This window comes from Bombina bombina, chromosome 8 (assembly GCF_027579735.1).
Source record: "Bombina bombina isolate aBomBom1 chromosome 8, aBomBom1.pri, whole genome shotgun sequence".
Lineage (NCBI taxonomy): Eukaryota > Metazoa > Chordata > Amphibia > Anura > Bombinatoridae > Bombina > Bombina bombina.
In genome coordinates, this window is record NC_069506.1 from 325171661 (window position 1) to 325184675 (window position 13015).

Sequence of the window (13015 nt, forward strand, 5' to 3'; positions counted from 1 at the left end):
TGCCAATCATATTGGATCCGGATGATTTCAGTCTGCCAGCTTTTAGATAGGTTGATGAGCAGCGGTATTAAGACTGCTGCTACTTAACTATTGTTACCGTGAGACTGAAATATATGTATGAAATATACATGTAATATGGGTAGACTTGATGGGCCTTTTTGGTTCTGTATGGTCTTGCCCACCGTGCTGCAGCTCAGTTTCAGGGTCTTGGCGATCTTCTTATAGCCTAGGCCATCTTTATGTAAAGCACCAATTATTTTTTTCGGATCTGCATAGAGTTCTTTGCCATGAGGTGCCATGTTGAACTTCCAGTGACCAGTATGAGAGAGTGTGAGAGCGATAACACCAAATTTAACACACCTGCTACCCATTCATACCTGAGACCTTGTAATACTGAGTCACACGACAAAGGGGAGGGAAAACGGCTATTTGAGCCCAATTTGGACATTTCCACTTAGGGGTGTACTCACTTTTGTTGCCAACGGTTTAGACATTAATGGCTGTGTGTTGAGTTATTTTGAGGGAACAAAAAATATACACTGTTATACAGGCTGTACACTCACTACTTTACATTGCAGCAAATTGTAATTTCTTCAGTGTTGTCAAATAAAAAGATATAATAAAATATTTACAAAAATGTGAGGGGTGTACTCACTTTTGTGAGATACTGTATGTTTTTTTTTATTTCTTCTAGAAACAACCATTTTGACAGCAGACGGCAGAAAATAAGCTTATGCATATTTGAAATTATAAAAGCAAAACTAAACTCAAAATGTTATTTATTCTATGATTAACTATACAATGACCTTTCATTCGGGCACAGTTGTTTATTCATAAGCTTGGGTACCACAATTTCATAATTCTTACCTCTTCATTCCACCAATGTAAACATAAAGATTTGCATTTCCTTTTTGGCCATGTACCTTTTAGCCCTTGAGATAGTAGTGAGTGGCAAATGTGTAGTAATCGGGAGATTTAACGTCTTCACTGCCAGAATGCCAGCAGGTGTTATCCCCTTTTTTTTATTTATTTAGTGTAAATACTCGCATACTAATACAAAAGGCCCTCTGGGGACTCTATACAATCATATAAAAATGCATTAGATTTGCATTACATTGTACACTGTTTACACATTAAAAAAGAAAGTATTTTAGTGTCATTTATTTCCAGGAAATAGTGCTTTTAATTGCTGCTAAGTGAATGGTGATAAACTGCACATAGGAAGACATCTGCCTGCCCAGGCTTGCTGGATACACAGTGACTCAGAGCCAACATATTTCAGAAATGTGCTTCTTAGTATATATTTATGGCGGCTCCCTGTTTTGCCCAATAATATCTACATGGCACAAACACGCAAGCAATATGTCTGTAGATCTGCTGTAGTATACTGATATGCTTTATTTAATGGGAGACTGGGACACAAGATCTGGACTTCCGCCTCTGAACTAGAAACTTCATTTTGGCCAAAATTCACTCTTAGTTGATCAAGCCTCAAAATAAATACTGGAATGGTTTGATTGATTCTGCCAGAGCAAACCTTTTTTTTTTCTCCATACAGATTTTTGAACTAAGGAGATGGTTTGACCCCAAAATAAATGTGCTAAACTAGATTGGAGTTGTCTTTTAACCCTTTGGTTTTTAGAAAAGGCTGCAACACTCTTAGGCCAACACAGGGTTACAGCTCTATAGAAGAAACCACCTTGATAAGATTAAAAGTTCATAAAAGTTAAAATTAAAGGTTCATGGATCAGGCAGATCATGTAATTTTAAGTAACTTTTTAATCTACTTTTATTATCAAATGTACTGTATCCCCTGGTATCCTTAGGTAGGTTAAATAGCAGCAATGCTAGCTGAGGATTGGTGGCTACACACATATGCCTCTTGTCATTGGCTCACCAAATGTGTTCCGTTAACTCCCAGTAGTGCATTGCTGCTCTGGAACAGACATTAACTATGTATTTAACTCCTTTGCAGGGATTAAACTCAGTTATTTGAAAACAAGGGTGCAATAATGAGATGTTTTAATACATAACATTTTCTTTTTGCATTCTTTGTGTACTATTCCTGATATAATTTTGCTCCCCTATGTGCAGTTGACATATGATTGTTTTTAATAGGGGGGTCACATCAGCACATTATGCTATGTGATTGTATATAAATATGAAGTGTCATTGTCACATTAAAGGCTTCTTGCATGTTACCATAGAGAGATCTTAGCTGGAGAATCCCAGTCTTGACCTGAAACGTCATCACATCTCCTCTCCCTATCAACCTGCCTGGGCTCCATTGTAAAGGGGAACAAACACAGTTCTGTGGTGGAGACATTGCTGAATAAATCCTTTGAAGCTTAGAAGAGAACATGAAATAGGAGAACAATGTGCTTGTATAGCCGACCCCTCCTCCTCCTCTGACACTGCCTTCCCTCTGCCTGGAACAGCTGAAAGGCTTGTGTTTGCCTCAGAATGAGTTTCAGGCAGTGAGGAGCCTCAGAGTCAGGCAATAAGGAGCCTCAGAGTCAGGCAATAAGGAGCCTCAGAGTCAGGCAATAAAGAGCCTCAGAGTCAGGCAATAAAGAGCCTCAGAGTCAGGCAATAAGGAGCCTCAGAGTCAGGCAATAAGGAGCCTCAGAGTCAGGCAATAAGGAGCCTCAGAGTCAGGCAATAAGGAGCCTCAGAGTCAGGCAATAAGGAGCCTCAGAGTCAGGCAATAAGGAGCCTCAGAGTCAGGCAATAAGGAGCCTCAGAGTCAGGCAATAAGGAGCCTCAGAATGAGTTTCAGGAAGTAAGGAGCCTCAGGCAGTCGGGAGCCTCAGAATGAGTTTCAGGCAATGAGGAGCCTTAGGCATTAAGGAGCCTATGCAGGAGCCCTGCTGCCATGTCTTCCCCGTGCTAGCCCAGGTGTACAGCACAACATGGCCTGCTCGGTGACAGAGGCCGCTTCTCCTGCTGTGATTCTCCTCACATTCCCGCGCACGGCTGCTCTGCTGTCATTTTGTCCCCATCTCCGTTGTCTCTCACACGAGCTGTCCCTGCAGTGAGCTGTGCAGGATGGAGGGAGGGACCGACTCTGCTTTTGCTCTCTCTTTCCCCAGTATCCGCTCAGCAGCACCTTCCGCTGCGGGCAGAATGGCCACGGGATGCAGCCTTGATGAATTGGAAAGGTCAGTCATGTTTACTCGTATTCTGCCCAAATGCAGCCCCCTTGGTATTTAATACCCGCTCTGTGAGTTCATGAGAAGCTTTTCATTCATTGCCATCAGCTGGGGATGTGGTGCACTGGTGCCCATTGTGGGTGAGGGTTTGTGCAGTTATGGGGGGTCACACATTGTGCGTGAGGGTTTGTGCAGTTATGGGGGTCACACATTGTGCATGAGGGTTTGTGCAGTTATGGGGGTCACACATTGTGCGTGAGGGTTTGTGCAGTTATGGGGGTCACACATTGTGCGTGAGGGTTTGTGCAGTTATGGGGGCCACACATGCCCAATGTGCATGAGGGTTTGTGCAGTTATGGGGGTCACACATTGTGCGTGAGGGTTTGTGCAGTTATGGGGGTCACACATTGTGCGTGAGGGTTTGTGCAGTTATGGGGGTCACACATTGTGCGTGAGGGTTTGTGCAGTTATGAGGGTCACACATTGTGCGTGAGGGTTTGTGCAGTTATGGGGGTCACACATTGTGCGTGAGGGTTTGTGCAGTTATGGGGGTCACACATTGTGCGTGAGGGTTTGTGCAGTTATGGGGGTCACACATTGTGCGTGAGGGTTTGTGCAGTTATGGGGGTCACACATTGTGCGTGAGGGTTTGTGCAGTTATGGGGGTCACACATGCCCATTGTGCGTGAGGGTTTGTGCAGTTATGGGGGTCACACATTGTGCGTGAGGGTTTGTGCAGTTATGGGGGTCACACATTGTGCGTGAGGGTTTGTGCAGTTATGGGGGTCACACATTGTGCGTGAGGGTTTGTGCAGTTATGGGGGTCACACATTGTGCGTGAGGGTTTGTGCAGTTATGGGGGTCACACATTGTGCGTGCGGGTTTGTGCAGTTATGGGGGTCACACATTGTGCGTGAGGGTTTGTGCAGTTATGGGGGTCACACATGCCATCAGTACCCTCCTCACACAGCAGCTGTATTTTAGCACATCCCCTGTTTATTTAGTGTGAGAAGAGCTTGAGTGCAACCTATAGATGCTAATGAGTTAAACAAAAGACCACTTTAACCCTTTAGTAGGCTGCACCCCCTTCTTTAAACAGGATGGTTAAACACATTGTTCTAATCCTCTGCTTGTTAGTAATAAACTTATATATAGCTTTGCTGTATTAAATGGCTCCTTTTAATGCTCAAGAAGGCTGTAGTGTATTAGCAGATGAGGGGTTAATGAGATTCTCTGGAAGCCAAGGGATTAATTGCAGGTTTAGCTGCACCTGTATTGCCCAATATACTTATGGGTACTGTATATTTGTACTTATAGGTACTGTATATTTGCACTTATAGCTACTGTATATTTGTAGTAATACTTATAGGTACTGTATATTTGTACTTATAGGTACTGTATATTTGCACTAATACTTATAGGTACTTTATATTTGTACTAATACTTATAGGTACTGTATATTTGTACTATTACTTATGGGTACTGTATATTTGTACTTATGGGTACTGTTTATTTGTACTAATACTTATGGTTACTGTATATTTGTACTTATACTTATAGGTACTGTATATTTGTACTTATAGGTACTGTATATTTGTACTTATAGCTACTGTATATTTGTACTAATACTTATAGGTACTGTATATTTGTACTAATACTTATAGGTACTGTATATTTGTACTTATAGGTACTGTATATTTGTACTAATACTTATGGGTACTGTATATTTGTACTATTACTTATGGGTACTGTATATTTGTACTTATGGGTACTGTATATTTGTACTTATAGGTACTGTATATTTGTACTAATACTTATAGGTACTGTATATTTGTACTTATAGGTACTGTATATTTGTACTAATACTTATGGGTACTGTATATTTGTACTATTACTTATGGGTACTGTATATTTGTACTTATGGGTACTGTATATTTGTACTTATAGGTACTGTATATTTGTACTATTACTTATGGTTACTGTATATTTGTACTTATAGGTACTGTATATTTGTACTAATACTTATGGGTACTGTATATTTGTACTTATAGCTACTGTATATTTGTATTAATACTTATAGGTACTGTATATTTGTACTTATAGGTACTGTATATTTGTACTAATACTTATAGGTACTTTATATTTGTACTTATGGGTACTGTATATTTGTACTAATACTTATAGGTACTGTATATTTGTACTAATACTTATAGGTACTGTATATTTGTACTATTACTTATGGGTACTGTATATTTGTACTTATGGGTACTGTATATTTGTACTTATAGGTACTGTATATTTGTACTATTACTTATGGTTACTGTATATTTGTACTTATACTTATAGGTACTGTATATTTGTACTTATAGGTACTGTATATTTGTACTTATAGGTACTGTATATTTGTACTAATACTTATGGGTACTTATAGGTACTGTATATTTGTACTCATAGGTACTGTATATTTGAACTAATACTTATAGGTACTGTATATTTGTACTAATACTTATAGGTACTGTATATTTGTACTTATAGGTACTGTATATTTGTACTAATACTTATAGGTACTGTATATTTGTACTAATACTTATAGGTACTGTATATTTGTACTAATACTTATGGGTACTGTATATTTGTACTAATACTTATAGGTACTGTATATTTGTACTAATACTTATAGGTACTGTATATTTGTACTTATATGTACTGTATATTTATACTTATGGGTACTGTATATTTGTACTTATAGGTACTGTATATTTGTACTTATATGTACTGTATATTTATACTTATAGGTACTGTATATTTGTACTTATAGGTACTGTATATTTGTACTAATACTTATAGGTACTGTATATTTGTACTAATACTTATAGGTACTGTATATTTGTACTAATACTTATAGGTACTGTATATTTGTACTTATATGTACTGTATATTTATACTTATAGGTACTGTATATTTGTACTTATAGGTACTGTATATTTGTACTAATACTTATAGGTACTGTATATTTGTACTTATATGTACTGTATATTTATACTTATGGGTACTGTATATTCTTATATGTACTGTATATTTGTACTATTACTTATGGGTACTGTATATTTGTACTATTACTTATGGGTACTGTATATTTGTACTATTACTAATGGGTACTGTATAATTGTACTAATACTTATGGGTACTGTATATTTGTACTAATACTTATGGGTACTGTATATTTGTACTACTACTTATGGGTACTGTATATTTGTACTATTACTTATGGGTACTGTATATTTGTACTATTACTTATGGGTACTGTATATTTGTACTAATACTTATGGGTACTGTATATTTGTACTAATACTTATGGGTGCTGTATATTTGTCCTAATGGGTGCTGTATATTTTGTACTACTTCTTATAGGTACTGTATATTTGCACTAATACTTATGGGTACTGTATATTTGTGCTAATGTATATTTTGTACTACTTATTTGTACTAATACTTGTGGTTATAGTATATTTGTACTGAGTGCTATATATTTGTACTATTACTTATGTGTACTGTATATTTGTGCTAATTAGTACCTTATATTTGTACTTATAAAAATGGGTACTATATATTTGTACTAGTTATGAGTACTGTGTATCTGTGCTATTTCTAATGGGTACTGTATATTTGTGCTTATTGGTACTGCACTAATGGTAACTGTATATTTGTGCTTATTGGTACTGTACTAATGGTAACTGTATATTTGTGCTAATGGGTACTGTATATTTGTGCTTATTGGTACTGTACTAATGGTAACTGTATATTTGTGCTTATTGGTACTGTACTAATGGTAACTGTATATTTGTGCTAATGGGTACTGTATATTTGTGCTTATTGGTACTGTACTAATGGTAACTGTATATTTGTGCTTATTGGTACTGTACTAATGGTAACTGTATATTTGTGCTTATTGGTACTGTACTAATGGTAACTGTATATTTGTGCTAATGGGTACTGTATATTTGTGCTTATTGGTACTGTACTAATGGTAACTGTATATTTGTGCTAATGGGTACTGTATATTTGTGCTTATTGGTACTGTACTAATGGTAACTGTATATTTGTGCTTATTGGTACTGTACTAATGGTAACTGTATATTTGTGCTAATGGGTACTGTATATTTGTGCTTATTGGTACTGTACTAATGGTAACTGTATATTTGTGCTTATTGGTACTGTACTAATGGTAACTGTATATTTGTGCTAATGGGTACTGTATATTTGTGCTTATTGGTACTGTACTAATGGTAACTGTATATTTGTGCTTATGGGTGCTGTATATTTGTGCTTATTGGTACTGTACTAATGGTAACTGTATATTTGTGCTAATGGGTACTGTATATTTGTGCTTATTGGTACTGTACTAATGGTAACTGTATATTTGTGCTTATTGGTACTGTACTAATGGTAACTGTATATTTGTGCTAATGGGTACTGTATATTTGTGCTTATTGGTACTGTACTAATGGTAACTGTATATTTGTGCTTATTGGTACTGTACTAATGGTAACTGTATATTTGTGCTTATTGGTACTGTACTAATGGTAACTGTATATTTGTGCTAATGGGTACTGTATATTTGTGCTTATTGGTACTGTACTAATGGTAACTGTATATTTGTGCTTATTGGTACTGTACTAATGGTAACTGTATATTTGTGCTAATGGGTACTGTATATTTGTGCTTATTGGTACTGTACTAATGGTAACTGTATATTTGTGCTTATGGGTGCTGTATATTTGTGCTTATTGGTACTGTACTAATGGTAACTGTATATTTGTGCTAATGGGTACTGTATATTTGTGCTTATTGGTACTGTACTAATGGTAACTGTATATTTGTGCTTATTGGTACTGTACTAATGGTAACTGTATATTTGTGCTTATTGGTACTGTACTAATGGTAACTGTATATTTGTGCTAATGGGTACTGTATATTTGTGCTTATTGGTACTGTACTAATGGTAACTGTATATTTGTGCTTATTGGTACTGTACTAATGGTAACTGTATATTTGTGCTTATTGGTACTGTACTAATGGTAACTGTATATTTGTGCTAATGGGTACTGTATATTTGTGCTTATTGGTACTGTACTAATGGTAACTGTATATTTGTGCTTATGGGTGCTGTATATTTGTACTAATACTTGTGGGTGCTGCATATTTTTTGTCTGATCTCTAATTTGGATATCTAATAAAATCTGTTATATATGTTTTTGCTCTGTGTTGGAATTTTGAATAATATTGGACATTGTCACACTGCTGCATGGCTCAAGTGAATGTTGCAGATGGGCTGTGGCAGAGACCAGGTCAGTAGATCCCATACATGCATGTGTAGGGCACCTTACATATTATATCATGAAGAGATTGTAGATAAACCGCTTTGTCTGCCAATCCCACGGGTAGATGTATATCTAGCCAGTAGCTACAATTCACATTCTAAAGAGATTTTCCTATTTACCTTAAGTAATCCATTGCTTAATCCAGTATTGCGAACCTTGCCAGAACGGGAGACTTTTTATTAATATATATTAAAGGCACCTGCATTTCCTACTTTACAAAAAATACATAGATCTAGAATTATATATTTAGTTGGTTTGTTTGGAAACATTTCTGGATAAACTAATGTCAAATTAACATCTCATCACAATTTTATGCACTTTTTAACCCTATTTAACCCCTTAATGACCACAGCACTTTTCTATTTTCTGTTCGTTTGGGACCAAGTCTATTTTTACATTTTTGCGGTATTTGAGTTTAGCTGTAATTTTCCTCTTACTTATTTACTGTACCCACACATATTATATATCGTTTTTCTCGCCATTAAATGGACTTTCTAAAGATACCATTATTTTCATCATATCTTATAATTTACTATAAAAAAATGATAAAATATGAGGAAAAAAAATGGAAAAAACACACTTTTTCTAACATTGATCCCCAAAATCTGTTACACATCTACAACCACCTAAAAACACCCATGCTAAATAGTTTCTAAATTTTGTCCTCAGTTTATAAATACCCAATGTTTACATGTTCTTTGCTTTTTTTGCAAGTTATAGGGCCATAAATACAAGTAGCACTTTGCTATTTCCAAACCACTTTTTTCAAAATTAGCGCTAGTTACATTGGGACACTGATATCTTTCAGGAATCCCTGAATATCCCTTGACATGTATATATATATTTTTTAGAAGACATCCCAAAGTATTGATCTAGGCCCATATTGGTATATTTCATGCCACCATTTCACCGCCAAATGCCATCAAATAAAAAAAATTGTTCACTTTTTCACAAATTTTTTCACAAACTTTCAGTTTCTCACTGAAATTATTTACAAACAACTTGTGCAATTATGGCATAAATGGTTGTAAATGCTTCTCTGGGATCCCCTTTCTTCAGAAATAGCAGACATATATGGCTTTGGCGTTGCTTTTTGGTAATTAGAAGGCCGATAAATGCCACTGTGCACCACACGTGTATTATGCCCAGCAGTGAAGGGGTTAATTAGGGAGCATGTAGGGAGCTTGTAGGGTTAATTTTAGCTTTAATGTAGTGCAGTAGACAACCCCAAGTATTGATCTAGGCACATTTTGGTATATTTCATGCAACCATTTCACCGCCAAATGCGATCAAATTGAAAAAAACGCAAAATTTTACACAATTTTATGTTTCTCACTGAAATTATTTACTAACAGCTTGAGCAATTATGGCACACATGGTTGTAAATGCTTCTCTAGGATCCCCTTTGTTCAGAAATAGCAGACATATATGACTTTGGCGTTGCTTTTTGGTAATTAGAAGGCCGCTAAATGCTGCTGCGCATCACACGTGTATTATGGCTAGCAGTGAAGGGGTTAATTAGGTAGCTTATAGGGAGCTTGCAGGGTTAATTTTAGCTTTAGTGTAGAGATCAGCCTCCCACCTGACACATCACACCCCCTGATCCCTCCCAAACAGCTGTCTTCCCTCCCCCACCCCACAATTGTCCCCGCCATCTTAAGTACTGGCAGAAAGTCTGCCAGTACTAAAATAAAAGTTTTTTTTTTTTTTGTTTTGTTTTGTTTAAAAAAAATAATAATTCTGCTGTGTAGGACCCCCCCCCCCCCCCCTTAGTCCCAACCTCCCTGATCCCCCCCCCCCCAAACAGCTCTCTACCCCCCCTCCTCTGCCTTATTGTGCACCATATTGGGTACTGGCAGCTGTCTGCCAGTACCCAGTTTGAAATCAAATGTTTATTTTAAGTTTTTCTGTAGTGTAGCTTACCCCCCTTAACACCCAACCCCCCACCCTCTCCCAGATCATTAATATTTTTTATTCCCACCCTCTCTCCCACTGAGTCCCACCTTGTGCCTCTTGCACTTCAATTCTAACTTCTGGCCAGTTTCACACGTGCACATGCGCGCGCTCCTGTGCACGTGCACGCGCACCCACACGCGATCCCGCCCCCCTCCTCTACTGATGGCCGCCCACTCGCCTCCCTGGACACGCTCCCACCCACCAACGATCATAGCCATCAATAGCCGATGCAGAGAGGGCCACAGAGTGGCTCTCTCTGCATCGGACTGCTTAAAAAAGTTATTGCAGGATGCCTCTATATTGAGGCATCACTGCAATAACATGAAAGCAGCTGGAAGCGATCAGGATCGCTTCCACTGCTTTCAAAGACCAACGACGTGCAGGGTACATCCTTGGTCGTTGAGGACATTTTTTTGGAGGACGTACCCTGCACGTCGTTGGTCATTAAGGGGTTAAAGGAACCTATTTAATTTTTATGAAACCTGCATATGAAAGAAAAGTGGTTCAATGTATTTAAATATTTTTGTGTACAAAAATGGTTAAATAAAACCTATTTGAATTTACGGAGAAACTAAAAGATACTAACAAAATGATATGAAGAAATAGTATTTTAACTAACAGGAATTGCGTGATTACGTACAAGTGAGCACTGGTTGTCTACTGCTCACTGGCTGACAGATACAACTCCCTCAGAAAAAAAGGGTTTATTCAACACAGGAACATCTGTTTATCAAAAAGCAAAGCTTTTGAAATATTCTCTATTAAATAGAACGGAGAACATTTTAAATATCATGTCCACACACAAAATGATAAAGTGCAAACTACATAAATGAAGTTTCATATTTTTGAGTGTGTGTGTGTGTGTGTGTGTATATGTTTGAGTAAATGAACATTTTAGTTTTATTCTATAAACAACTGACATACATTTCTCCCAAATTCCAAATAAATATATTGTCATTTAAAAAGATGCAGACTTTTCAATCACAGCTTTCATGCGTCTTGGCATGCTCTGCACCAGTCTTTCACATTGCTGTTAGGTAACTTTATGCCACTCCTGGCTCAAACAATTCAAGCAGTTTATGGCCATTCATCTTTCTCTTCATCACATTCCAGAGGTTTTCAATGGGGTTCAGGTATGGAGATAGGGCCATGACAGGGTCTTGATCTGATGGTTCTCCATCCACACCTTGATTGACCTGACTGTGTGGCATGGAGCATTATCCTGCTGGAAAAAACAATCCTCAGAGTTGGGGTACATTGTCAGGGCAGATGGAAACATGTTTTCTTCCAGGTTAACCTTGTACAAGACTTTATTCATGCGTTCTTCACAAAGATAAATCTGCCCGATTCCAGCCTTGCTGAAGCATCCACAGATCATTACAGATCCTCCACCACATTTCACAGTGTGTGCAAGACACTGACTTGTAGGCCTCTCCAGGTCTCCATCTAATCATTAGATGACCAGGTGTTGGGCAAAGCTGATAATTGGACTCATCAGAGAAGATGACCTAGAATCGTACAGATTTAGCTTTGTGAAGGACACATTTTTCTTTGCATTATTCGAGGTCTGAAAACAGTTTTTTTTTGTTTTGTTTTGTTTTTTAATTTTGACCAGTTGTCATTTTCTGCAAATAAATGCTCTAAATGCCCCCCAAATTTTTTTTGAGAAATATTGTCAGTAGTTTATAGCAGAGCGGATAAAAATCCTTTTTATTAAAAAAAAATAAAAAAAAAAAAAATAATTTTTTATTTCCATAGGATTTTTTTGAGGAAAGATAGTCTCTATTTAAGAAACATTATAATCCTAAAGATTATTCATTCTGAAATATAGTTTTGTTTTTAAAGGGACATAATACAGGTTGAGATATGTGTATATTCTAAAAGGGCTAATTAATTAAAAATAGTTTGTATAAAAATTGTTTAAAAATTGCTGGCAAGTATTTTAAAATAATTTTCAAAAATACTTAAATAGCCATGCTATCTGGAGCAGTCTGATCCACCCCCCCTTATCAGTTTTTAGACACAGGCATTGTATTTCAACTGAGTTCACAGCTTCCAGGCAGCTCCAGCAGATGATCCCTATTCACTTTTGCATTCTACTAAAACAACAATAGATATAGATGCAGCCATAGAAGGAAATGTGTGGGGGTAGTTAGAGCTTTACAATTCAGAAACTAAAAAGAAAGGGTTAATGGTGAGGCACTGCAGAATAAATTTTCAGGTAAAGTATTTAAAGTACATATTATTATACTTTTTCTATATCCCAACTTGTTTTATGTCCCTTTAATTATATAGCAAGATGCTGCATATTCATGGCTGTAATGTTTAATTTTTTTGGTGAATTAGTTTCTTTAATCCATTCACAATGTCATGCTCTCCCGGAGAGTTTTTTTCTATCTTGAAGATAAAAAAATTGAATTTGTGTCTGTAGAAACATGCCCCTTCTTCACAGCAAAAATGTTATAACCTAAATGTACAGTTCAGAAATGGACGTTAAAGGGATGTAATCATGAAGGAAAATGTTTG

General features: G+C 36.9%; 1 protein-coding gene across 4 annotated transcripts in view; it reads left to right on the forward strand.

Annotated features, from left to right (window-relative positions):
* Window positions 1–2441: 2441 nt before the first annotated feature.
* Window positions 2442–13015, forward strand: part of ARHGAP32 (Rho GTPase activating protein 32) — a 749023-nt gene continuing 738449 nt past the window's right edge. For all 4 annotated transcript variants that reach the window (XM_053691545.1, XM_053691546.1, XM_053691547.1 and 1 more), the window contains exon 1: window positions 2442–3161. In XM_053691545.1, coding sequence (XP_053547520.1) covers window positions 3049–3161 — 113 coding nt within the window. In that variant the 5' untranslated portion in view covers window positions 2442–3048. The remainder of the gene's footprint in view (window positions 3162–13015) is intronic.